This window comes from Podarcis erhardii (assembly GCF_964252035.2).
Source record: "Podarcis erhardii genome assembly, chromosome: 9".
NCBI classification, from domain to species: Eukaryota; Metazoa; Chordata; class Lepidosauria; order Squamata; family Lacertidae; genus Podarcis; species Podarcis erhardii.
Genome location: NC_138512.1, coordinates 68,448,971 through 68,474,807, shown reverse-complemented (window position 1 = coordinate 68,474,807; position 25,837 = coordinate 68,448,971). Strand labels below are relative to the sequence as shown.

Below are 25,837 nucleotides of genomic sequence, written 5' to 3'. Positions count from 1 at the left end.
AACATTATGCAGTTCACCAACTGTGTTAAAATCTGAATGGAGAAAATAAATGGGAAGCCAGCATTTGCTATTTATTTCGCCTTTTTATTATATATACAATGTTGTTATGCTTCTGATTAATGGATTTAGGAAGTTTGAAAGACTGTAAATAGGAAACAGATGCCACAGATCTTTTGCTCGTAATTTTTATTTCCTTTATTTTACAAAGAACACTACTGTGTTTTGAAAAACAAAATTAAACCACACTAGTCACTACCACTTAGCCACTATCCTGAATTACTGTAGTGGTAAGACTGTCTAAAGTACAGTATTAGGAAAAGATTTACTTCTTGGCAAAAGTTGAGATGCTTGGATTAACAAAAGTCAACAAACCTATTTGGGGGTTATATTTGAAAGTTGAGTCTTCTACAGCCTTTAAATCGGAAGCAATAAAAACCAATTTTTGACTTTGAAGAATTCACGCAGCAGTTATTCAGATTCTAATTGATCTGGCTTTTGTTGAAACTCTTATCCCTTTATAATATTTACAAGCTGATTAGCTCAGCCTGGATAGAGCGTGGTGCTGATAATGCCAAGGTTCCAAGTTCAATTCCTGTACAGGACAGCTGCATATTCCTGCATTACCGGGGGTCGGACTGGATCCTCAGGGACCCTTCCAACTTGACAATTCCATTATCTTACTCTTCGGTCATTTGTATTTGCTCTGTGACTCATAATTAGGGTGCATGTGGGGAAGTGGTCTTCCTCAGTTGTGTTCTAGCTGGGCAGGGTTGGATTTTCTGAGTTCTGAGGGTAATTGATATTGATCCAGAGCAGAACTCCAACGTATATTTAGCAAAGTAAAAACTTAAACGTGTTGCAGGATTCCCAAAAAATAGACCAGAGGCAATTAATATTTCATCCAGTAGAACTTGACTGCTACTGAAGGCAAGTGAGCATAATAGTCACAAATCCAATACATTAAGGATTGGCACTGTCCATAAGAAATCATCATCATCATCATCATCATCATCTATACCCCGCCCTCCCCAGCCAAGACTGAGCTCAGGGCAGCTAACACCAAATATAAAACAAATTGACTGAAATACAGTGGTGCCCCGCAAGACGAACGCCTCGCAAAACGGAAAACCCGCTAGACGAAAGGGTTTTCCGTTTTGGAGGCGCTTCGCAAAACGAATTTCCCTATGGGCTTGCTTCGCAAGACGAAAACGTCTTGCGAGTTCCTGCGGGGTTTTCCCCCTTCCCCCCCCTTTTCCTAAGCCCTAAGCCGCTTATCAGCTGATCCGCTAAAAGCCGCTAAACCGCTAATAGCGCTAATCCGCTAAACTGTCAATGGGCTTGCTTCACAAGATGAAAAAACCGCTATACGAAGAGCCTCACGGAATGGATTAATTTCGTCTTGCGAGGCACCACTGTACAGCTTAAAAACAAGATTAAAATAAAACATTAAAACATTTCATTTCAGCAGAAACTCAAAAACTTTTTGGGGATGAAAACGTCAAGTCTTCACCAAGGCTAACTATCCAGACTGGTCCTACGTGGGCCAGAAAAAAGCCAGGGAAGTCCCCAAGTAGGAGTTCCGTCACAGAAGGAAAAATCCAGTTGCAGCAGACTTAACTTAAACTTACAGTAGCTTATAATAAGACTAAACTCCACACCAGAAGGAAGAGAGCTAGAAGGGGAAAGAGCTCCTTCTGGACTTTTATAGTCAGCATGACCTTGATAGAAAAGATAACAGAACCATTTTAAACCAGCTGTATTCAGCTTCTCTGAAGGAATAACCCAAACATCATGAACCTTCTGCTTGTTTCTTTCACACACAGAGAGAAGCTTCCAGAACCCTCTTGAATTAATTAGAATAGGAAAGATCTCTACACATCAGATCAATACCTTCTGCATTAAGAAATGCAAAGTGACAGTTCGGACTCGGGGACAACAGTATATTGCATAAAAGTAATCGGCATGTAGTTAACATCTCTCATCATTTTTATCATTGGATTCCTGTCTCAACAAGTTATATAGACCTTTACAGTCACCCCTTAGTACATGTTGCATAGACCAAAGTTTGTATTGGGGTGGGGAATGAAGGTTGAATCTGGCCTCAATCATATTCTTGTTTCTTAATTTCCCATTGTAATTATACAGAATACAGCTTCAAGGCTTTTTCTGGTTCTTTTCAATATTGGCTGAAGTTAACTTGTTTTGTGATGACTTGACTGTAAAGCTTTATTAGAGCGATTCCGTCTGAATAGATTGAGGTTTGCTTTGTTATTTCCAAGTGCTGCATTTACAGAGCTCTTAATATTTGTTTTGTTTTATTTCATTTCTGCGAGTTCCCCTTGGGTTCTAGGCTCGAGGAATAAAATGTGCGGCAAGGATGTGGACATTTTTCATTAAAATGGAGCTACAAAATAAAATATAACATTTAAAAAGTCTCTCCAATTGAAGTATAAACATTGCTTTTGAATTCTTTTTTCTCAAGGGTGACTTCTAACCCAGCTGTTTCCCCCTATCCCAGAGCCGATTCCTTTCCTTTCGGCTCTGTCTAGATGGTTTTACTACCAAGAAAAACACAGGCAAACTTGTACAAACACACACATAATCTTTGAAAATCCCGAGGAAAATGTGTTGCACATCAGTGTCATAGAAAGATATATTTGACTGATTATCTCCTTTTTTTAAAAAAAACCCTATCATCTTGGGAAGGTTGAGGGGATGGAGCAGAAATATCGCTATTTGCAACACATAATTTTTTTGTAAAAGATTACCTATGTTTTGGGACGCGGGTGGTGCTGTGGGTAAAACCTCAGCGCCTAGGACTTGCTGATCGCATGGTTGGCGGTTCGAATCCCCACAGCGGGATATGCTCCCGCTGCTCGGTCCCAGCGCCTGCCAACCTAGCAGTTCGAAAGCACCCCTGGGTGCAAGTAGATACTAGCGGGAAGGTAAACGGCATTTCCGTGTGCTGCTCTGGCTCGCCAGAGCAGCTTCGTCACGCTGGCCACGTGACCCGGAAGTGTCTGCGGACAGCGCTGGCTCCCGGCCTCTAGAGTGAGATGAGCGCACAACCCTAGAGTCTGTCAAGACTGGACCGTACGGGCAGGGGTACCTTTACCTTTAGCTACCTTACCTATGTTTTAGGACAGGCTTACCCAACATCCAGATGTTGTGACTCCAGGTACCATCAGCCCCATTGCCAGTGGTTAGGGATGATGGGATCTGAGGTCCACTAAATCTGGGGAGGCACCGCAGTGGCTACTCTTGTTTTAGAAACGGAGCCCTGCGAAGAGATAGCTGAGTATGTTATACGACTGGCCAGCTTGGCTAAACCTGTGAATGGCAGTGGCTCTAGAGCAGCATTCGCCAACCTGGCTCCATCCAGATGTTTTGGACTACATCTAGTTCTGCTGAGATCTTTTAACTGGAGATGCTGCACCTGGAACCTTCCATATTCATAACAGGGGACTCTGTGGTTCTCTAGGCCAGTGTTTTTGAATCTTGGGTCTCCATCTGTTTTTGGACTACAACTCCCATCATCCCTAGCTAGTAGGCCCAGTAGTAAGGGCTAATGGCACTTGTAGTTCAAAAACAGCTGGAGACCCAAATTTGGAAAACACTGTTTTAGGCCAACCTGCTTGAGACCAGGTTGCAGTCAGGTTTTCTGCGTTGCTGCGGAACTGCCAACTATGTCAAACCCATCTTATATATATTGATAGATATTTCCATTGCACTAAGTGGTCCGTATAGTTTAAGCTATGGTTTTCCCAGGAGTGATGTATGGAAGTGAGAGCTGGACCATAAAGAAGGCTGATCGCCGAAGAATTGAGGGTTTTGAATTATGGTGCTGGAGGAGACTCTTGAGAGTCCCATGGACTGCAAGAAGATCAAACCTCTCCATTCCGAAGGAAATCAGCCCTGAGTGCTCACTGGAAGGACAGATCCTGAAGCTGAGGCTCCAATACTTTGGCCACCTCATGAGAAGAGAAGATCCCTGGAAAAGACCCTGATGTTGGGAAAGATGGGGGGCACAAGGAGAAGAGGACAACAGAGGACGAGATGGTTGGACAGTGTTCTCGAAGCTACCAGCATGAGTTTGACCAAACTGCGGGAGGCAGTGGAAGACAGGAGTGCCTGGCGTGCTCTGGTCCATGGGGTCACGGAGAGTTGGACATGACTAAACAACAACAAAGTGGTCTTATTCCCAAGATCAAGGCGAAATGTTCTGTGTCCCTTTGAATTCTTTGCAAACGATTGTTCCAGTCGAAAAGGTACTTCACCTGGCTGACCGTAACCTGAGCTGAGCATTCCTGCACGGAACAGGGTTTAAAACCTTCGTAGGAATATTAAATATGGAGGCGAGCACAGGTGCATGACTTCTGGCTTCCATGTTATTTGCATAATAGTGGGCTACTAATTGAAGTGGAGAATGGTCAGGCAGCCAAGCATGAAGCGATAAGAGCTTTGTGGCAAAGTGTGCTCACTTAAGGCTCCCCTCCCCTTACGAGCGCTGTATTCATTCATTGTTGCTAGCTGTGCCACCTGTTAGCTAAAGTGCACAGGTATGCATTTCTTCCTGCCCTTTTCCTTGCTGAGATAATTTTAAGTGGAGCGTTGGCCAGTCATCTTTTGTTGAAGCCTTCAGCAGTTGAGAGAGGAAGAAAGCTATCCTCAGAGGTGTTGTCCATAATCAAGACAAGATGTTGGTTTCTGTTGCTGGAAATGGAATGTGGGGGAAAGTGTCTGTCGAGGATGTTAACTTTCACTTGCTGCATAAGTGTTTCAACTGTCTTAAGAAAAATACTCTTAACATAACGTTCTTATTTATATGGCTCGGGACCTGGGTACTTGAATGACCATCTTTTCTCGCATGTACTTTCCCTTTCATTAAGATCTTTGCAGGATTTTTTTCAGCTGGAACTCTCCAGAATTCAGTTCTGACACCTCTCAGATGGCTTTCATTGCCATTACAAGAGAACAAGGGAGGCCTTCATGGTGAGTTCCAGCACCCCCTTTTTAAAAATAAGATGCTCTTTCCTGGGCACCCTCACTTTCCGAATTTCGGTGAATGGCAACTGTTCAAATGGCCTTTTCTGCTGTGGTACCTTAAACCAAGGGGCGCGGGTGGCGCTGTGGGTTAAACCACAGAGCCTAGGACTTGCCGATCAGAAGGTCGGCAGTTTGCATCCTTGCGATGGGGTGAGCTCCCATTGCTCGGTCCCTGCTCCTGCCAACCTAGCAGTTCCAAAGCACGTCAAAGTGCAAGTAGATAAATAGGTACCACTCCAGCCAGCGGGAAGGTAAATGGTGTTTCCGTGTGCTGCTCTGGTTCGCCAGAAGCGGCTTAGTCATGCTGGCCACATGACCCGGAAGCTGTATGCCGGCTCCCTCGGCCAATAAAGCGAGATGAGCGCCGCAACCCCAGAGTCGGTCATGACTGGACCTAATGGTCAGGGGTCCCTTTACCTTTACCTTAAACTAAGAGAGGCTTGCCTGGAACTTATTATTACGTCTTTCTAGTGCAAGGTAAAATATTTCCTCAGGCTTTCTAGAATAGCTGGAATATAGTTTTATTCTGCCTCTGCAGTTTTATTCCTATTTTATTTTTGGTAAGGTTACTGATTTATTTGTCATTCTTTTTTAGATGCTTACCCTGAACAAGGTTTTTGAGTGTAGGGTGGGGTGCAAGCTGCGAATAAATGTTAGTTTATTTATTATTTACTGACAGAAAGTGTGTGGAACCGTTAGGCACTTTACACATTTTAGTAAACAGCTGCTCGCTGCAGACTTAGTGTTGCATCCAGATTGAGTGAATCGTTCTTATATCCCACTGAAATCGGTTGTCATCATTTGGGAAAAGGTAAGGTGGCACTGAGGTCAGGCTGCACAGTTGTACTGGTGAGAACATCGGATGGGTTTTGTCACATAGGCTGCACCTGTGCACCTGGGCAGGCCCAACCTTGCCCCTCCCAGTAAGTGGCAGGAACTCACCAGAGGAGAGCTGCTCCCAGTGCTGTGCAGAAGCCTATTTTAATTCCAGTTCCAGTGGACTGTGGAACTGTAGTGTTACAGCAAACCTAAAGGACCATCATGTGCATTCTGGCTTCCAGGAGTATGATTGGCCTAGTTCACTCAGCAGCCTGATTTACTGCACTGATTTACCGTTTGCTGTTATATTCTAATGGGTTATTTAAAAAAGGGTAAAGGACCCCTGACAGTTAAGTCCAGTCACGAACGACTCTGGGGATGTGGCGCTCATCTCGCTTTACTGGCTGAGAGAGCCGGTGTTTGTCCACAGACAGTTTTTCTGGGTCATGTGGCCGGCATGACTAAGCCGCATCTGGCGAAACCAGAGTAAACGCTGTTTACCTTCCCGCCGGAGCAGTACCTATTTATTTACTTGCACTTTGACGTGCTTTCGAACTGCTAGGTTGGCAGGAGTTGGGACAAAGCAATGGGAGCTCACCCCGTGGCTGGGATTTGAACCGCTGACCTTCCGATCGGCAAGCCCTAGGCTCAGTGGTTTAGACCGCAGCACCACCTGCGTCCCAGTGGATTATTAAACAGTGCTTTACAGTGGTACCTCAGGTTAAGTACTTAATTCTTCCGGAGGTCCATTCTTAACCTGAAACTGTTCTTAACCTGAAGCACAACTTTAGCTAATGGGGCCTCCTGCTGCTGCCGCGCCGCCGGAGCACGATTTCTGTTCTCATCCTGAAGCAAACTTCTTAACCCGAGGTACTATTTCTGGGTTAGCAGAGTCCGAAGCGTATGTAACCTGAGATACCACTGTATTTGAAAGAAGTTGTTTATTTTAAAATTGTTGTGATATTTTTTGGTGTTGGATCAGATTATTACTATGTGTGTGATCTTTGCTGTCTATTTTGCTGTTTCTTCAGCTTCCAAACTGTCTTGTGCATAGTAATATAGAAAGGTAGTATATAAAATCAAAGGGAAATGAAATTATTGTCCGGCCTAATGTACTTGAATCTATCTGTTAAGTAGCCCTGAATGTTTTGCATGCTGGGTCATTATGAATCATGGCAAACTTAGTCTCTGCAAAATAATCTTTGCAGGAAAATTCTGTGTGCGCATGCCCATGGAGGACTCCTACTGCCATTCTTGCTAGTCAGATGTTGTTCTCCAGCGTTTGCCGTGTCCGCCCTTTTCGTTGGAGTGAATTTCTTTCTCATTTCTCCTTACAACCTCCCTTGTGATCTTGAATATGAATATTTCAGGTGGAAATTATGTAAGAAATGACTTGTGCAAGGGTGGAGGAACTAGATTTTGCTATTTTTCTGAAGAAATCTCTGTGATTTTTGAGCAAGAGTTGCAAAAGCTGATTGCTTGTTTGCATAGCTTCTTAGGAACTTTTCACTTGGGGAGCGAAAAGATGAAAATCTCTTGAGGTTACTATTACCATTAGTTTTTGCTAAGCTTTTAATTTGTTACTCTTCCGTAAGTGTTGTTTAGGTCTTGATAAGTATCTCTACTTTGATGTGATACTTTCCAGGGGCTGCTATGTTGCTAGGACTGAAGCCTTGTATCGCAAAAGTGCTTAATAACAGATGCTTTATTTTTCCTTAAAATAGATTAATATTATGATTTGATCTAAAAGTGTTTATTTTTAAAAGTGCCTTTTACACAGTGTGATCCAAGGTTCATGCACTCCTGATACTTTTGATGTCTGTGCTTCTTAGATTTTGCGTAGTTATTTCTCCAATTGCTGCCTGTGAAAATATATTTATAACAAGATTCCAAGGCTCTTGAGACCACAAGCTTTTCCCACATGCATCTTTGAAAAAGCAAGTTTTGTGTTAGGAAAGCTCATACTTCCAGAGTTTAGAGGGCTTCAAACATAAATGGAGAAATACTGAAGTTGACCCATTGCTATGTGTTCTGTACTCTAATCGTGTGAAGAGTAGAATAATAGAATTGTAATTTGGAAGGGACCCTGAGGCTCATCTAGTCCAACCCCCTGAAATGCAAGTATCTCAACCCCCCGTTACCCATCCAATTTGAAACCGCATCAGACCCTGCTTAGCTTTGCAAATGTGCTGGAAGCTTAATTGCTGTACCACATCAGCCCATTAAACAATGATAGACACATTAGCTTCCTTGTGGGATTTTTATCTTTCAAAATCACATTATGCTGGATATAGGGGTGTTTTCCAATGTATGGACATTACTGATTTGTCCATACTGGTTTGTGTCTAACACCGTATAAACCACAATTTATATATGGTCAAAACATTAGGCTGATCAAATCACTTGTTTCTTCATTTCTCCTTTATGCATGCTTCCAGTTTCCAGTTCTTAACATTACACAGTGCAAGTCTTAAAACATTTACATTTAATACAAGTGTCACATTTTAAACTTATATGCCAGCGTATAATAGGAAAATCAGACTATATTGGTTATTGCTGAGCCAGTTCTTCCCCAGTTCCATCTGCTTTTTTGAGGCAAGATTAATCATTCCAGTCTCCATGTCACTTCCTTGTTTTTTAACCTTACCCAGAAATAAGTGATGTTTCTCCCGAGTATAAATATTAACTGTTTAAAATGGCAAAAGGCAATTATTGCGAATAAAAATTATGAACAGCAACTAAATCTTTACCAAATACAACTCAAACAGCCGTCTGGTTTTCATTTTTAAAAGTATTGCTAAATTATACCCACTTAGCAATCCTGCCTAATAGCTATTGAGGTGACTCTGGGCCGGCCTAAGACATTTTGATACCTGAAGATGACACTTCTACTCACTCCACATATGAATTTTGACTGGTTTGGAAGTTGAGTTTTACTTAAAATGAAGAAGAAGAAGAAGAAGAAGAAGAAGAAGAAGAAGAAGAAGAAGAAGAGTAGTAGTAGTAGTAGTTTGGATTTGATATCCCTCTTTATCACTACCCTAAGAAGGCGGCTAACATTCTCCTTTCCCTTCCTCCCCCACAACAAACACTCTGTGGGGTGAGTGGGGCTGAGAGACTTCAGAGAAGTGTGACTAGCCCAAGGTCACCCAGCAGCTGCATGTGGAGGAGCAGGGAATCGAACCCGGTTCCCCAGATTACGAGTCCACCGCTCTTAACCACTACGCCACGATGGCTCTTGATGAGTGCTGAGGCAGCATCTTCCAATGACAGCTGAGATTTATATTTGTTTATATTTATATCACTAGCCTAGGGACGTGGGTGGCACTGTGGGTTAAACCACAGAGCCGATTGGAAGGTCGGTGGTTCGAATACCCATGACGGGGCGAGCTCCCGTTGCTCGGTCCCAGCTCCTGCCAACCTAGCAGTTCAAAAGCACATCAAAGTGCAAGTAGATAAATAGGTACCACTTTGGCGGGAAGGTAAACGGTGTTTCTGTGCGCTGCTCTGGTCATGCTGGCCACATGCCCCAGAAAAACTGTCTGCGGACAAACGCCGACTCCCTCAGCCTGCAAAGCAAGATGAGCGCAGAAACCCCAGAGTTGTTTGCAACTGGAGTTAACTGTCAGGGGTCCTTTACCTTTACCTTATCACCAGCCTAACACCACAATACAGTTATAAATCGTGATGTTGAAAAGCGGCGGGAGGAACAAGCTGCATCGGCCCCACGAAGTGCTGGGTTGAAATCGCCTCAGCTCTGTTAGTGGGAGGCAAGTTCCACCCACAATATACCACTGGGTGAAGGCGCCATTACGCTATGGCCCTCAAACTGCTCCTGGGCGATGTATCAATACATTGCCCAGTCCTAATAGCTAGAAGCCATCATTGCATCTTAAGGTAACAAATTCAGTAAATCAGGCATGTCCAACAGTCAATCGTGTGATCCTGATCGACCCCCCCCCCAAAAAATAAGCAACTACTTTGGGTCTTTCTCCCCCCCAGAAAGCTCAACCGCTTTGGGTCTTCCTCCCCAACAACTCTGGTCAATCCAATGAGTAGATCATTGCCAGTTTTTTTTATAGTGGGAGTAGATCACTATCCCTTAGGAGTTGGACATGCCTGCAATAAATGAATGATGTGCAATGCGAGGAAATACTGCCTCGTCAACTGATTTCCGATAATTTGCCTGATTTCCGATAATTTATTGCTGTGAGTTGTGTGTTTTATCGTGAATCCAGAATTCAGGGCAAGGTCCTCTCTTCATGTTAGCTCTGCTAATCACATTAGGAAGCACGCTGAAACACTTCCTTAAAATAAAAATTAAAAAAAAAACCACCCTTGACAGCAGTGATGTTTTTTCTTTTTCTTTTAATGAACTTAGCCTAGAGCTGATAAAAGAACCTTTTTAAAAAAGTTGTGAATGTTGGATAAATGACAGGACCACGTTGCTGGTAGCTTGCTGTTAACTGTTTGTAATATCAGTGCCAATATTATGTCAGGTGTAGGTTTCTCCTTGTCAGCCAAAGCTGTGATAACCATGGAAACTGTTCAAATAAAGTGCATAAGCAACCAAAATATTTTCTAAAAAGAGAGAGAGCCTTGGCTTTGTAGAGTTTCGCGTATCATATACTGAGTGTAGTTTTTGCAATTACTTGTTCATTTTATTAAACAATAAAATACGTGGGATTAAGGCCCTTCCAGAGGTATTTCCTGTACATTAGATTATGTAAGTAGCAATCAAGAGTTTTATAGCACATTTCTCAATTGAGTGTGTGCCAAATATGTCAGAAATGGTAAGAGTTTAAGCTTTCTTTTTAAAAGTAACTTCCTAATCCAATTAGTCATTGTAAAGAGTAGCTCTCTCTTAACCCAATCCATGCGCGGGGAGAGTGAAAGCTTATATTTCTTCCTTCATAAATAGAAGTGCTTATATTTCTTCCTTCATAAATAGAAGTGCAGTGTTCCACTTGTATGAAATTCCTCTGTAACGCAAGGGTGGTTTGCCCTGGATGGATCTCTGAATGCTTTAGGCCAGCTCCCAAGAGACTGTGATCTACTCACAGATTAAAAAACTGGCAGTGATTTACCACTATTTGGGAGGGGTTCAGGTCTTAGGGAGGAAAGTCAAGAGTTGTTGACCTTTTTGGGGGGGTTCAGATCAAAGTTGTTGAGCTTTTTAAAGAGGGGCAGATAAAAAAAGGTTGAGCTTTCTTTAGGGGAAAAAGGGAAAAAGTCTCTCAACAAAAGATCGCTCAGGAAATGATCAGCCTCACAGCAAAAACTCCATTTTCCGATCATGCGCAAATGGAGGACGGGGAGAGGGGGCGGGGCCAGATGCTCTTTTTTCCCTACAAAGGAAAAAGAGACCACGACTGACCAAAACCTCCCAGGGATCGATCAGCCGATTGCGGTTGACTTGTTGGACATCCAGTTTAGGGGATTTTCTAGGAGACTAAGCTGATGGTCCTGTCAGATTCCTGGCCTGGCTGTGGAACATTGCTCCTTAGCATCCTCTTTGGTGGTGTGGAGTCCAGTTTGGTTCCTGTCATTCTGCAGAGCTACAGGCTATGCATCAAACTGGACAAAGATTTGAATGCAAATGGTGCAAGTCTCACTTGAAAGTTGACTGAACACTGATTAATGCACATAAACTGTGCCTATCAAGCAAAGCTGGAATGTTCTGTCAATTTGGATTCCCTCGGTTTCTCGTTTGGACTCCCTCGGTTTCTCAGCCTGGAAGGATAAATAACCCCAATCTATTACACAGTAGTTTGGTGACCTTAATGTACTTGCTGCATTTGAATGTACTTTCTGTTTTTCTTGGATCCAGATTTGGGCAATTGGACAGCATATATTACTCTTACGTGTAAACTAATTTCGGTGTATTGATTTTTAAATGTACTGTTAATGTAAGTTGACAGGTCCCCCCTCCCCCTGTGTTTCCTTCCCTTCCTTCCTTCCTTCCTTTTTTCTTTAATGAATTTGCAATAAACAAAGAAATTAAAAAAGAATGCTAAAAAAAAAGTTGAACAGCAGAATCCAGTAATTAGCAGTTTTTGTACAAAAATATGTTTTTTAGTAAGAGTCTACAATATGTTGTAGATGGGGTCTCTGGGATAACAGGTGAAATAACACTTTACCTTAAATTACCTGTACCAGATTTAAAATGAATGTGAGAAATCAGTCCTCCCTTTAAGGTGTTTTTGAAACGTTTGAATGGATTTTGTTTTAAATCGACTCCACAGCTAAATAACATTTACATTTGGCTGAATCCATTTGGTGATTTTTCTGAATTCTGAACTGTGGCCCGCTCCCCATAACAATATTTATACATCGTGCAAAGCATTCAAGGGTGCTTCTTTATGTGATAAATAAAACCTAACCAGCACCCCTTAACAATCAGGGATACCTTGGTGCACATCACTGAGGACGAGCCAGAAGCGCCACATCATCCTTCATCTCCTGCAACAAGAGCTTATTGCACTATTAGACTGTAGATATTTAAAGCACAAGCTGTTCTCCCATCACTTTCTACAAAGCATCATTTGGCCATGCCACTGAGCTGGACCAGTCCAGCTGGAACAACCAGTTCCTGGACTCCGACTCCTCCTCCAGCTCATCTGTGAATCCTTGGAAGTCCTTTGTCCCAGCAGTAGATAATTCTAGCAGATTTTTTTTTTTTTTTGCTTTGCATCCGGCAAATTGCTGACCTCCAACGGTTTACAAAAGGCTGTTCTGAGCATCTTAGCGTGCGGCCTGCTGATCTCATTTGAAGATCAGTAGTGAATATACATCCCCTAGAGAGTAAGGACAGTTTCATCATTGCTTCTTTGAAAGCTGAAAATGTATTAGGTTAGCTCTTTTAAAAATAAGTTTTCGTGCTGAAGTGTTAGCTTTAATGGGAGAGGAAATGCTTGTGGAAATGCTTATAGAGAAACCAGAATCTGAAGACTGGTTAAGAGGTGGTTTCTGAAATAAGGTTTGATGGCCCATGGCTGAAATTCTCTTACCTAGCGTAACTGATTCTTTATGTCCTCTTTTCCTGTACTGTTGATCCATCGACTTGATGCTAATAGGTCACACACCACTTCTCCCCTTCCTTCTGCTTCTTGTCAGGGTAGGGTGGGGACCCTAAATGTTGCAGTTGGGACCCCTCTTTAATCACACCGATTAGGTATTGAAATGGACTGCCTAATGTTAGGTGATAATATTTGCACTCCCGCAGTTTGGTCAAACTCATGCTGGTAGCTTCGAGAACACTGTCCCACCATCTTGTCCTCTGTCGTCCCCTTCTCCTTCTGCCCTCCATCTTTCCCACCATCAGGGTCTTTTCCAGGGAGTCTTCTCTTCTCACGAGGTGGCCAAAGTATTGGAGCCTCAGCTTCAGGATCTGTCCTTCCAGTGAGCACTCAGGGCTGATTTCCTTAAGAATGGATGCGTTTGATCTTCTTGCAGTCCATGGGACTCTCAAGAGTCTCCTCCAGCACCATAATTCAAAAGCATCAATTCTTCGGCGATCAGCCTTCTTTATGGTCCAGCTCTCACTTCCATACATCACTACTGGGAAAGGCCGTAACAATGGAGGAGGCCAAAGAAAGAATTCTTGAAATGATTAGAAGTGCATCCTTTGCTGAATAAGCTGTAGGATGTTAGAAGCCTCCCAGAATTGCTGGGGCAAGACAATCTAGTCAGATGGTTGGGATACAAATAATAAATTATTATTATTACCCATTATTAGTCATTATTAGCCATTATCAGCCAGTGTCTAATTTATATTTTAGGGCCAGAAATCAAGCATGTGGGCACAGTTTAATTCCAAATACTGCAGGTAGCTTTGTTCATTAGAAAATAATCAAATGTAATAATAAAGTAATACTTTTATTAGGACCAACCGAGAAGTCACAAAGTGGTGAGCAAGCTTTTTCTGCTGAAGCCAAATGGGGGCAGGGAGAAGAGTGGAGCAAGCAGGGCAAGAGCCTTGTTCCCAGAAGTAGTATGTTCCTGGGCATGGAAACCCCATCTACAGTTGTAAAATGGAGTGGATAAGGTGTTAGGAAGACTAGGTTATGCTAACTAGCCACAGCAAGAGGTACTAATGCTTCTGAACAGGGCCGTAGGTAGGGGGTGGTGAGGTGGGCCCCCGCCAAGGGTGCGGGCGATGGGGGCACACAGGCAAAATCAGCTAAAAATATGTCCATAAATATAAATATTGATTATTGCCTCATATTCAAGGGAAGTAATAGTACCACTTTATTCTGCCTAGGTCAGACCACACCTGGAATACTGTGTCTAGTTGGGGTGTGTGTGGGTGTTAATTGGGTTATTGTTTTTACTTTGATTTTATATATTGTGATCTTTTGTGTGAACTGCCCACAGACCTCTGGGTATAAGGCAGTATATAAATTCTAATAATAATAATAATAATAATAATAATAATAATAGGTTTTAAATAGAGTGTGAATTGAATTGGGAGGGGTGGTTTGGAGGAGAGGCGGAAAGAAGAGCTAATTTGTCTGTGACTAGGGGATGCAATCTGGATGGTTCTGTCAGGGGCTCAAGATCACCTAGCTACAGCTCTGCTTCTGAATACCAGAAATTACAGGAAGAGAGAGTGGTCTTGTGATCAGGCCTGCTTGTGGGTTTCCAAGAGGCATGTTGGAATAATGTAGTATAAACACCAACAATTGGGAAACACTTGCCTGCGAGCGCCCCAGTTGGAGAACAGCCTCTACCAAAGGTGCCATGGGTTTTGAAGACGCTCAAACTCAGGATGAAAGGGAGAAACATGCTAAGAGGAAGGCATGCTTGGCAAACCCTCACCATGATCAACTCCCGCCCAGAAACCTATGTCCCCACTGTGGAAGGACGTGTGGATCCAGAATTGGCCTCCACAGTCACTTACAGACTCACTGTTAAAACTGTGTTTATAGAAGACAATCTTACTCGGCTACGAGGGATTGCCGAAGAAGAAGAAGAAGAAGAAGAAGAAGAAGAAGAAGAAGAAGAAGAAGAAGAAGTTGACCAATGTGAGAACAGGAATACTGGACTACACGGGCAATTGGCCTGATGCAGCAGTTTCTTCTTATGTCCTTAAATCTAGGCCATCCAGTATTTTACACAGATTTCCTAGGTCAGGGGTCTGCAACCCGCGGCTCCGGAGCCGCATGTGGCTCTTTTACACCTTTGCCGCGGCTCCGGGGCGGATACTAGCAAGGAGAGGAGGTGCATTGTGCGCCCCGACACTTCCCACTGTGGCGGGCGCTGTACTGGCTGTGACGTCGCATGGGGGCGGTGCGTGCTTTAGTCACGCACCGTCCCGACGTCACCTTCCCGCCCGCCCGCCCGCTACATTGTAAGGGGCATGTACGCTGGTCACTGCATTGAAAGGGGGCATGTACGCTGGTCACTGTTTTGAAGGGGAGTGAAGAACACACACACACACACAAAAAGGTAACTTGTTAATTTAACGTTTATTTCTATGAGGAGGAGTAATTCTGAGGGGTCAAACAAAGAAATAATAAAAAAGTCACAAAAAAGTTATTTTTATAATGACGAGTTTTGCGGCTCCCAGTTTTTTTTTTTTTCTTTCGGAAACGGGTCCAAGTGGCTCTTTTTGTCTTAAAGGTTGCAGACCCCTGTCCTAGGTGCATTCTGGTCTGGTCTTAAGAGTTGGCTTTTGCCTGGGGCTGTTTTGATTGCCATGGAATCATAGAATTGTGGAGTTGGTAGGGACCCAGGGGTTATCTAGTCCAACCCCCTGCAATGCAGGAATCTCAGCTAAAGCATCCATGACGGATGGCCACCCAACCTCTGCTTTAAAACCTCCAGGGAAGGAGAGAGTCTACAACCTCCCAAGGGAGGCCTTTCCACTGCCCTGTATGGACCTTTGTCTCACAGGGAGCATGACTTTGGGGGAAGGAGAGACTTTTCAGACTTGGCAGTTGATACAGGAGGTGGTGAGGATAATGGGAATTGCATTTGCATTGGTAAATTTTTATTTTGCAACTGAGGGCCACCAGAAGCAACCCAAGCAGTTGCTTTGCAGACGTGCATTTTAGAGGCAATGTATCAGACACAGACTAGTGCTGCAAGGAACGTACTCATAACGCAGATGTTTTCTTCTCGCTGGGTAGCAATGACTGTTTCGGTTAAATGGGTGGCACCATTTTATGTGCACTTTGTAATGGTGTTCCATTAATTAATGACTTGCACCAATGCTTTCCTGCAGAACGCGGGCGGCAAGTTTCAACAAGGGCTTGCCCTGATTTGGCCTCAGTTTCATTGTCATCTTATTGAAGCCTCTGGTGGGGATTGTCATCATGAGTCTGCGATGTCAACAGTTTGCCAATAACACTTAGCTTTGGGTGTGTTTGTTTTTTTGCCCTCTTTGTTATCTAGGAAAATTCAATCCATCTTTTAATAGACAGGCTGTCTTTGCTTACAGATATATGTGTGTGTGTGTGTGTGTGTGTGTGTGTGTGTAAAAATGTATGTGTATATGTATATGTGTGTATCTTTCTCTCTCTCTCTCTCTCTCTCTGTGTGTGTGTGTATGTGTGTGTGTGTGTGTATGTGTGTGTGTGTGTGTATGCGCGCTGCCCATCTGACTGGGTTGCCCCAGCCCGTCAGGGACACAACCACTCTGGACAGTTTCCAACAAATTAAAACTTTCAGCACAATAAAGCATCAAACATAAAAAGCTTGAGCTTCACATTCCCATTCCAATATGGTTTGCGCAGAATGATCTCCCTGCGGAACATTCCCTTTCTAATAAATTAGATTACATTGAAGATTCTGCAATGGAAGGACTGAATAAATGGTCTGCAGGAAGGGAAGGGGAAGACCTTTACTTGTTAGATTGTATGTGTGACATTGTAATAGCATGCATAACTTGCTGGTTAATCGTTAAACACAGCTTTCAGTTTTTCTCTTGCCTTTTTTTGCATTGCCCTTATACTGCATCGAAAGGGAGCAATTGTGTGAATATGTTAACAATAGAATAACGGAGTGTTTACATGCCAGTAAAGTGTAGCTCTAATCCTTTGTAAAGAAATTACTCTAGCTTCCTTTCTTTTCTTTTCTTTTCCTTTTTGAGGAAATAACTTCTTTTTGGTATTTATTTTTACAAGCTTTTTCAGGTCACTGAGTGTTAAGTAAACTTAGTCAAACAGGAGAAATGCATAGCAGGGGCTAAAGAATCCCTTCCGACCGTTTTCCCTTTTCTAGTTGCCACTTCTCCCTTTCTTGGGAAAACAGAGAGGGCATAATAAGACTGTACAAAGCTTAACTATTCCCAACACAAATATATCCAACTGTTCCTTGTGGGCATGGGGGCACCCTTTTCTCTGGAGGGTTAGCTTTTTATTAAAACTGATGAAGAAGGGCAGTCGTATATGACCGTTGGTGTGCATTGATATGTGATGTGGGTGCATGCACACATATACAGTGGTGCCCCGCAAGACGAACGCCTCGCAAGACGAAAAACCCGCTAGACGAAAGGGTTTTCCGTTTTGGAGGCGCTTCGCAAAACGAATTTCCCTATGGGCTTGCTTCGCAAGATGAAAATGTCTTGCGAGTTCCTGCGGTTTTTTTTATCCCCCCCTTTTCTAAGCCGCTAAGCCGCTTATCAGCTGATCCGCTAAGCCGCTAAAAGCCGCTAAAAGCCGCTAAAAGCCGCTAAGCCGCTAATAGCGCTAATCCGCTAAGCCGTCAATGGGCTTGCTTCGCAAAACGAAAACACCGCTAGACGAAGAGACTCGCGGAACGGATTAATTTCGTCTTGCGAGGCGCCACTGTATTTGCCTGTCAAGGCCCCCAAGCCACCCCCACACAAGGACACAGAATTTTAGGTTAATGCTAAAGGGCAAAAGTTAGGCCACAACTTTAATAGTTACAGAATGTGAGCGGTATTGGCTTAGGCCAGGGGTCCCCAATCTGCAGCCCATGGGCCAGAAGTGGCCTAGGGAGGCCGTTTAACCAGCCCCTGAGCCGCCCCCGAATCGAGCTGCCCACTCGCAGTGCGCTAAACCAGTTGTTATTTAGATGAGGAAGAAGATAGAAAGAGCCGGAAACAAACGTTGTGTTCTCTCTTTCCCTTACCAGAGCTCTGGCAAGTGCGGGAAAAGAGCTGAAAGACGACTTTCTGAAGGCATTGGCGGAGAGGGAGGAAGCCAACCGCAACGGCAAAATGTCTGTAAGTAAATTTGAAAGGAAAGTTCTCTGAAACAATGTGAGATTGCAGTGAAAAGCTGCCATCCGAATACTGCGACTATTATGGGTTCTCAACATGGAAATGTTAAATAGAATGAAGCTTATAGAGGAAATTGAGGAAAGGCTCAGAAATCAATTGATCAAAGCACAACTTGATTTTTTTTATTTTTTTTTACATAAAAACGAATGTCAGTAGGTTGTGTGAAGGCTTGGAGAGTAAATAATGGAGTAGATCTATTTCCGTATAGACATATAAGATCTGTATGAAAACACAACTCTGCATTTCATATGTGTGCATATGCTCATGGGACGGAGTATTCTTGTTTTCCTAAATAATGTTACGGGAAACTTTCGCAAGTTTTTTTTTTTTTTTTAATAAATAATTTTTATTGAAGTTTCCAGAAATTTTTAACAAAACAAACAAAACATAAAAAAAATCAATAAAAGACATACAACACGTATAATTTCAGCTCTTAATTTCATATACCTTTCTTTCCCGACTTCCTCATACCTCCCCTTTCTGCATTCTCATGTCTAGTTAATTAATTAACAAATCCCTCCCTTACTTTCAACTTAATTTTAATAACACTCATTTTCTTTTAACTTGACCATTACCGCTGTTAACCCCTATTTTTCTCATCCAACATCAATCTAGCATTCACTGATTTTTGAATATTTCTTTAGATAGTCTTTAAATTTTTTCCAGTCCTCTTCCGCCGTTGCTCTTCCCTGGTCTCGGATTCTGCTTGTCATCTCTGCCAAACCCATATAGTCAATCACTTTCATCTGCCATTCTTCCACGGTGGGTAGATCTTGTGTCTTCCAGTACTTTGCGATGAGTATTCTTGCTGCTGTTGTAGCATACATGAAAAATGTTCTATCCTTCTTTGACACCAATTGGCCGACTATGCCCAGGAGAAAGGCCTCTGGTTTCTTAGGTAAAGTGTACTTAAGTACCTTTTTCAGTTCATTGTAGATCATTTCCCAGAAAGCCTTAATCCTTGGGCACGTCCACCAAAGGTGAAAGAATGTTCCTTCAGTTTCTTTACATTTCCAACATTTATTATCGGGCAAGTGATAGATTTTTGCAAGCTTGACTGGGGTCATGTACCACCTATATATCATTTTCATAATATTTTCTCTCAAGGCATTACATGCCGTAAATTTCATCCCGGTGGTCCATAACTTTTCCCAGTCAGCAAACATAATGTCATGACCAATATCCTGCGCCCACTTGATCATTGCCGATTTAACCGTTTCATCTTGTGTGTTCCATTTCAACAGCAAGTTATACATTCTTGACAGAAACTTTCGCAAGTTTTGACAGGGTCCTTTTGTAAGTGCAGCTGAAATGCACACACTTAAAATTTCATACTTTTAATGCAGATACTCATCAGTGGAGCCAAATGTTAAGATACAAAAAACTATGTGTAGTGGTGTATTTACATTTTTCTGATATTTACATTTTAGTACTGTACTACAATGACGAGCATTCTGAACTCTTCCTTATCCTTAGATACTTGGCTGCTTTTGAAGAACTTGGTAGCAGCCACTGAGTTGGCCCACATGTGCCTTGAGTTCTCTTTGTTGGATCAGGCTAGAGGTTAGGTCTCCAACACAGTGCCCTCATACACCCCCTTTGCCAAGACCTGCCTTTCCCAGTTTTTAAAATAAGAGTTTTGTGGGTTCCTTTTTTGTTGCTATTTGGTTGTGGGGGTGCCTTTTTAAAAATTCTGTTTTATTTGTTGTGTGTATGGGGGGGTCAGTGTTTTGACTGTTGTTTGCCTGTTTGTTTCTGTCTGTGTATTTCTGACCATCACCAGAAATACACACACACACACACACACACACACACACACACACACAAATAGATACTTGGCTGCTTTGATTGGTTTTGTATTATGCTGTTTTTCATTTTGCTTCTGACATCATTGTGGCAGAAACAGTATGAAGTGTCACAATCCTTACCTCCTACTTAGGAGGCTAGAAGAAGCTGTGTATGGGCCCCATGCAAAACATGGTTCATGCTTCTGAGGGACTGCCAAGTTCTTATTGCTGAACAGCATCCTGATAGGCTGGGTCAGTGATGGCCTTCCTTGCAGGCCATGTGACACAAGGTGATATCAGGCTGTGTTTATCATGAAAATCTACTCGATAGTGATCCAGAGCAGAATTCCAATGTATAGTTAGCAGAAAAACAACTTAAACACGTTGCAGGATCCCAAAAAATAGATCAGAGGCAATTAATATTTCATCCAGCAGAGGTTGACTGCTACTGAAGGCAAATGAGCATAATGGTCACAAATCCAGTACATTCAGGATTGGCAATGGCCATAAGAAATCCAGTTGCAGCAGTCTTAACTTAAACCTACAAGAACTTATAGTAAGTCTAAACCTCAACACTAAGCATACTGTCCACAGCAGGGGTCAGCAAACTTTTTCAGCGGGTGGCCAGTCCACTGTCCCTCAGACCTTGTGGGGGGCCAGACTATATTTGGGGGAGGGGGGGTGAACAAATTCCTATGCCCCACAAATAACCCAGAGATGCATTTTAAATAAAAGCACACATTCTACTGATGTAAAAACACGCTGATTCCTGGGCTGGATTTAGAAGGTGATTGGGCCAGATCCAGCCCCCGGGCCTTAGTTTGCCAACCCATGGTGTACAGAACACCACGCCAGAAAGGAAAAGAGACAGAAAGAGAATGTGAAACTCAGGCTCCTTCTGGCCTTATTATTATAGTCAGCATGACCTTGACAGAAAGAGGTAAGAGAACCAGTTTAAGGCAGCTGTACTCAGCTTCTCTGAAGGAATAACCCAAACATCACGAACCTTCTGCTTGTTTCTTTCACGCAGAGAAGCTGCCAGAACTAATTGAATTAACTCTTGAATTAATTAGAATAGGGAATATCTCTACACATCTGATCAATACTTTCTACACTAAGAAACTGACAGTGTTATGTACTATTTCACATGTAGGCACTACTCACAAAATACGTGTGCTTTGATCACCCTCTAAATGTATTTCAAGACCAGTGAAAGACACACGAATGCCTCTTCTACGCAAAACTTAGAAGTGGAGGGTGGCCAAGCCACCTGCGAAACTTCTGTATGCTATTCCAAATAATATGCAGTGATTTTCCTGTCAAAAAGCCCCCAACTCGCCATTGGATACCGATACTGCTTCCATGGCATTTCACTTTAACTGGAATTGTGGTGGTGGAGACTGAGTACATTAGGAAACTTGCTATCTATAGTCCATTGGGCTACAATAATCTAAACTCATTATAATGTCTACCATATGTTGCTATAAACCCATCCATCATGTAACTTGGGTACCGTCCCCCAAAATGAAGTTATCAGATGCCTTAGACGTATGGAAGTGCTTTTTTCCATAAGTCGGGATAAGGATTTTATAACTGGTCTTTTCAAATATCTAGAGTTTTGTTAACAAGGTTCCAATGAATGGTTGGGTTGACATGATAAATAGCCTTTCATACTTTCGGTCTTCTAATTTGTACATTACTGAGATGTTGCAGCTCTTGGGAAGTTGGCTAAGGTTTCAATCAATTAGCAAGTTACAAATAATATAGCTTGAATGGTTAGGAAATAATCTAAGCAAAATGTGCCTAGACAACGAGTTCTGAGATCAGGTTGGTCTAAATTGTGGTTTAGCTGCTAAACTTTAGCATGGGGCATTGACATTATCACTGAATGTTGTCTGAGTCAGCAATTAACAAGCATGGACATCTTAAGCTAGTGTAAAAACAGCTTGTTTCCATTCAAAGGAACCACAAGTCCTGATTCAAGCGAAAAAAATGTGAATTGGACTGTTTTTAATACACCAATTTCCTGTGTTGAAAATGCCATGAAACACAAGATTGCATTGTATATCACCAGAAATATTGTGCTGACATGATCTTTTGCTGATTTTTTTTTATTATTTTCCAACTTTTATTGGGGGGGGGAGTTTGTGGGGGAGAGGAATGCTGCTATGCTGCTGCTGAAATGAAACGTGCATTGTCAAAATATTCCTTTCTCTTCTGATGGAGCCCATGTCTGTGCAATTAATATTTCCCTGCAGAGTTGATATGAGTCATGCAGGTAATCATAATTTAATTTCAAACAAATCACTTTTGTGCTTGGAATATGAATTGCGTATCACATTCCAATTCTCTGCTAGCAGGGCACCATAAAAAGACGTAAAACTGTGCATTTCCTGGAAATAGCTGCGATTTCTCTTCTAGCAGCACAAATATCAATAACTGCTTTCCCCTGCATATTTAGAGTAAAAGAAATGTCAAGCAGTTTTAACGATAAATGGCCTTTAGGCAGCTTAAATATCTGATCTTTGCCAGAAGGCTGATCATGGGTTTCAGTCATAAAATATATATTTTGCTTTCAAATTTTTCCAAAAAAATGGTTTACTTTTCCTTTGCTCTTTCTTTTTTTAAAAGTTTTTTTTTTGTGAAGTTTGTATGCTCTATGCAGCAAAGGTAGCCCCAATAAAAGATATCTTCTCAGCTTGCAGAGGTGAACTCAAATGACCCTGAAGGTCCCTTCTAGACATTTGCTAGGGTGGGAAAAACACCACTTAGTCAATCTTGGACTTGTATAGTGAGATTTTGGAGGGGAACGCAAAGCTGTGCTCATCCAAGTGTTGAAACTGCAGTGGTTTCTGAACCTGGAGCTGGAAGGATGTCAAACAGGGATTCAGCTGGCGCATCAAACCAGAAGAAGGTTACAAATTTCTTAGACGGCACTAGGCCACACTAGTGAAAGCTTGCATGTGAAATTGAGCTTTTATATGAATTCAAGGGAATGCTGACGCCCTTATTTTTCTCTTCCTTCACACACACACTCGCTACGCCCAACTTTGACTCATTCCCAGACTTTGCCTCCTGTGTTGCCAGAAGTTGGGTGTAACAGCAAGCACCTGGGTGCAAAGCATGCTAGTTCTACTTTAGTTTGCACGGCAGGATTGGTGCCGCTCGCAGAGGGAAAGAATATGCAACAGCTGACATGTTGGGCATTATGCTTCCTGAACTAGAGTGCAGAGAAGCTCTGCTGAGGCTGTGCCCATGCATTGGGTAACAGGCACAATCTACCATCTACTGACTGTACAACTTGGAGTGGTTCATTGACATACAGTTTCCATTTTGAAGTTAGGCTCATGGACAGTGCTGGATTTACGTAGAAGCTAAACAAGCTATAGCTTAGGGCCCCACTCTCTAGCCCTGCCCCCCAATATACTTCTTCTTAATTGTATTTCACTATTAATATACTTCTTCTTAATTGTATTTCAGGTCAACAAATACTTTGATAAAATACGTATTTTGTTATGTGCAAATGGCTTTAGATCAGGAATAGGCAAACTCCGGCCCTCCAGATGTTTGGGACTACAATTCCCACCATCCCTAGCTAACAGGACGAGTGGTCAGGGATGATGGGAATTGTAGTCCCAAACATCTGGAGGGCCGGAGTTTGCCTATGCCTGCTTTAGATACCTATTAGGTGCATAAATTACCATATAGCATATATTCAACACACAAAACAGCGGCAATTTGTTGTTGACAAAGGACAGCTGGACATCTAAAGGGCCCCATTACCTTCAGTAGCTTAGGGCAGGCATAGGCAAACTCGGCCCTCCAGATGCTTTGGGACTACAACTCCCATCATTCCTAGCTAACAGGACCAGTGGTCAGGGATGATGGGAGTTGTAGTCCCAAAACATCTGGAGGGCTGAGTTTGCCTATGCATAGTTTAGGGCCTCATCTGGCCCTGCTCATGGAAGCCACGTAATAATGAGAATTTCTGGGTTTGTTTGTTGTTTGCTTTACGGGGAAGCAGTGCAGAGAGTCTGTGTGTGAGGATGAAACAGTGAAGTCTGTTATGATTAAGTGGGCACAGGATGTTGGACATAACATTATGTTCACTGACTGGGAACAGTTATGGGCCACCGGTTTGAAATTTACGGCATGTAATGTTTTGAGAGAGAATATTATGAAAATGATTTACAGGTGGTACATGACCCCAGTCAAGCTTGCAAAAATTTATCATTTGCCCGATAATAAATGTTGGAAATGTAAAGAGACTGAAGGTACATTCTTTCACCTTTGGTGGACGTGCCCAAGGATTAAGGCTTTCTGGGAAATGATCTATAATGAAATGAAAAAGGTATTTAAATATACCTTCCCTAAGAAACCAGAGGCCTTTCTTCTGGGCATGGTCGACCAATTGGTGCCAAAGAAGGATAGAACTTTCTTTATGTATGCGACAACAGCAGCAAGAATACTCATCGCAAAATATTGGAAGACGCAAGATCTACCCACTCTGGAAGAATGGCAGATGAAGATGATCGATTATATGGGACTGGCAGAAATGACCGGCAGAATCCGAGACCAGGGAAAAGAGGTGGCGGAAGAAGATTGGAAGAAGTTTAAAGACTATTTGCAGAAATATTGTAAAATTAAGGAATGTTAGAATGATATTGGATAGAAATTAAGCGGTTTTCAGCTGTAATGTATAAAAGAGATGGAAAATAAGGTTTTGAAATAATTAAAAGAATCAGTGGTGAGGATTTGCTAAACAAACAAATTGAATTAGAATATAAGAAAGGGAGGTAAGAGGAGGTCTGGAAAATAAGTTAAATGGAAATAAGTAAATGGAAACTTTATGTGTTTTTAAATTGTTTTTATTTTTCGTATTTTTGTACTTTTGTATTTTTGTTTTTCTTTTCTTTTTGTTTTACAATGTATTATCTTTGAAAATCTTAATAAATATCTTATAAAAATAAATAAATAGAGAGTCTGTGTGTGGCTCACTCAGCGGTGATGCTTCATGAAAACCTGAGAACCAGTTGATACGCTCAGCAGAATCCAGTGGTGAAACTTCTTGTGTACCACTCTAAGATGGAGATATGGGATTTCATCTTAGAACGTTCTGCCATTAAAAAAGGAAAAAAGGAAATAACCTCTCTGCACATATAAAACTAGTGTGTTTTGTCTTCTCTTACACTCTGATATGTTTCTGTGTGCTGGGAGTCTTTTTCCTGCAGGAGTATTCAAATATCCAGCCTTCCTACCACCATCATCTTCAGGCAAGTTTTGCTACTTGATCCTGCTAAATGTGTCAAGTTTTACCTGTTAATCCTGCTAAATGCATAATTTGGTCCTCAGCAATTTAGGAAATGATTTCAAAGTAACCTTTCTCATCTCATTAAGCAAATAGTTTACTGACTTCCAAGTCTCATATTCTGGACTCTGAATCTTTAAATTGCTACTACATTTTCCAAAGGTTACCTTGATTTATGACAGAATAACTTTATTTTGAGTAACGGACAGAGTCGGTTGGAGTTGGAAGTTTTCTTGCCCAATTGTCAGTGTGGCAGGATTCCTTGAGCCCTTGCCAAAAGGTTCCCAACCTTTTGCATTCTTGAAAATTCATTGTGGTTATAATTTCACTATTTATTTTAATATAAATCTCTAAATACAGTGGATGTTTGCGTGGAAGATACATTCCTGCCAAAAATGAAAGCAGAATGTCAAGATAAAGCAGATTACAGGCGATTGTAACCACAGCTTCCCAAAACTATGCAGTAGCCATTTAGTGGTATATATTTGTAGAGAAGCTCCAGAACTTATTTAACATCAAGCATATGAAATGGGGAGGGGGGGGATTCAACGCAGAGTCATGGATTTGGGGAAATAATATTCTCGGAACAAAGAAGAGCCTTTGAAGTGGCTAACACTAGAGTGCTAT

At 42.2% G+C, this 25,837-nt stretch overlaps 3 protein-coding genes across 5 annotated transcripts in view; 2 read left to right on the top strand and 1 right to left on the bottom strand.

Moving 5' to 3' along the window:
• CFAP299 (cilia and flagella associated protein 299) overlaps positions 1 to 25,837 on the top strand; it is a 364,079-nt gene that overhangs the window by 111,044 nt on the left and 227,198 nt on the right. For all 3 annotated transcript variants that reach the window (XM_081877373.1, XM_081877371.1, XM_081877372.1), the window contains exon 3: positions 17,968 to 18,058. In XM_081877373.1, coding sequence (XP_081733499.1) covers positions 17,968 to 18,058 — 91 coding nt within the window. The remainder of the gene's footprint in view (positions 1 to 17,967; positions 18,059 to 25,837) is intronic.
• The window catches only part of LOC309350560 (putative CENPB DNA-binding domain-containing protein 1), a gene marked incomplete at its 3' end in the record, with an annotated part of 261,149 nt that overhangs the window by 33,989 nt on the left and 201,323 nt on the right, over positions 1 to 25,837 (bottom strand). The window lies entirely within an intron of this gene.
• Positions 1 to 25,837, top strand: part of FGF5 (fibroblast growth factor 5) — a 323,085-nt gene that overhangs the window by 174,896 nt on the left and 122,352 nt on the right. The window lies entirely within an intron of this gene.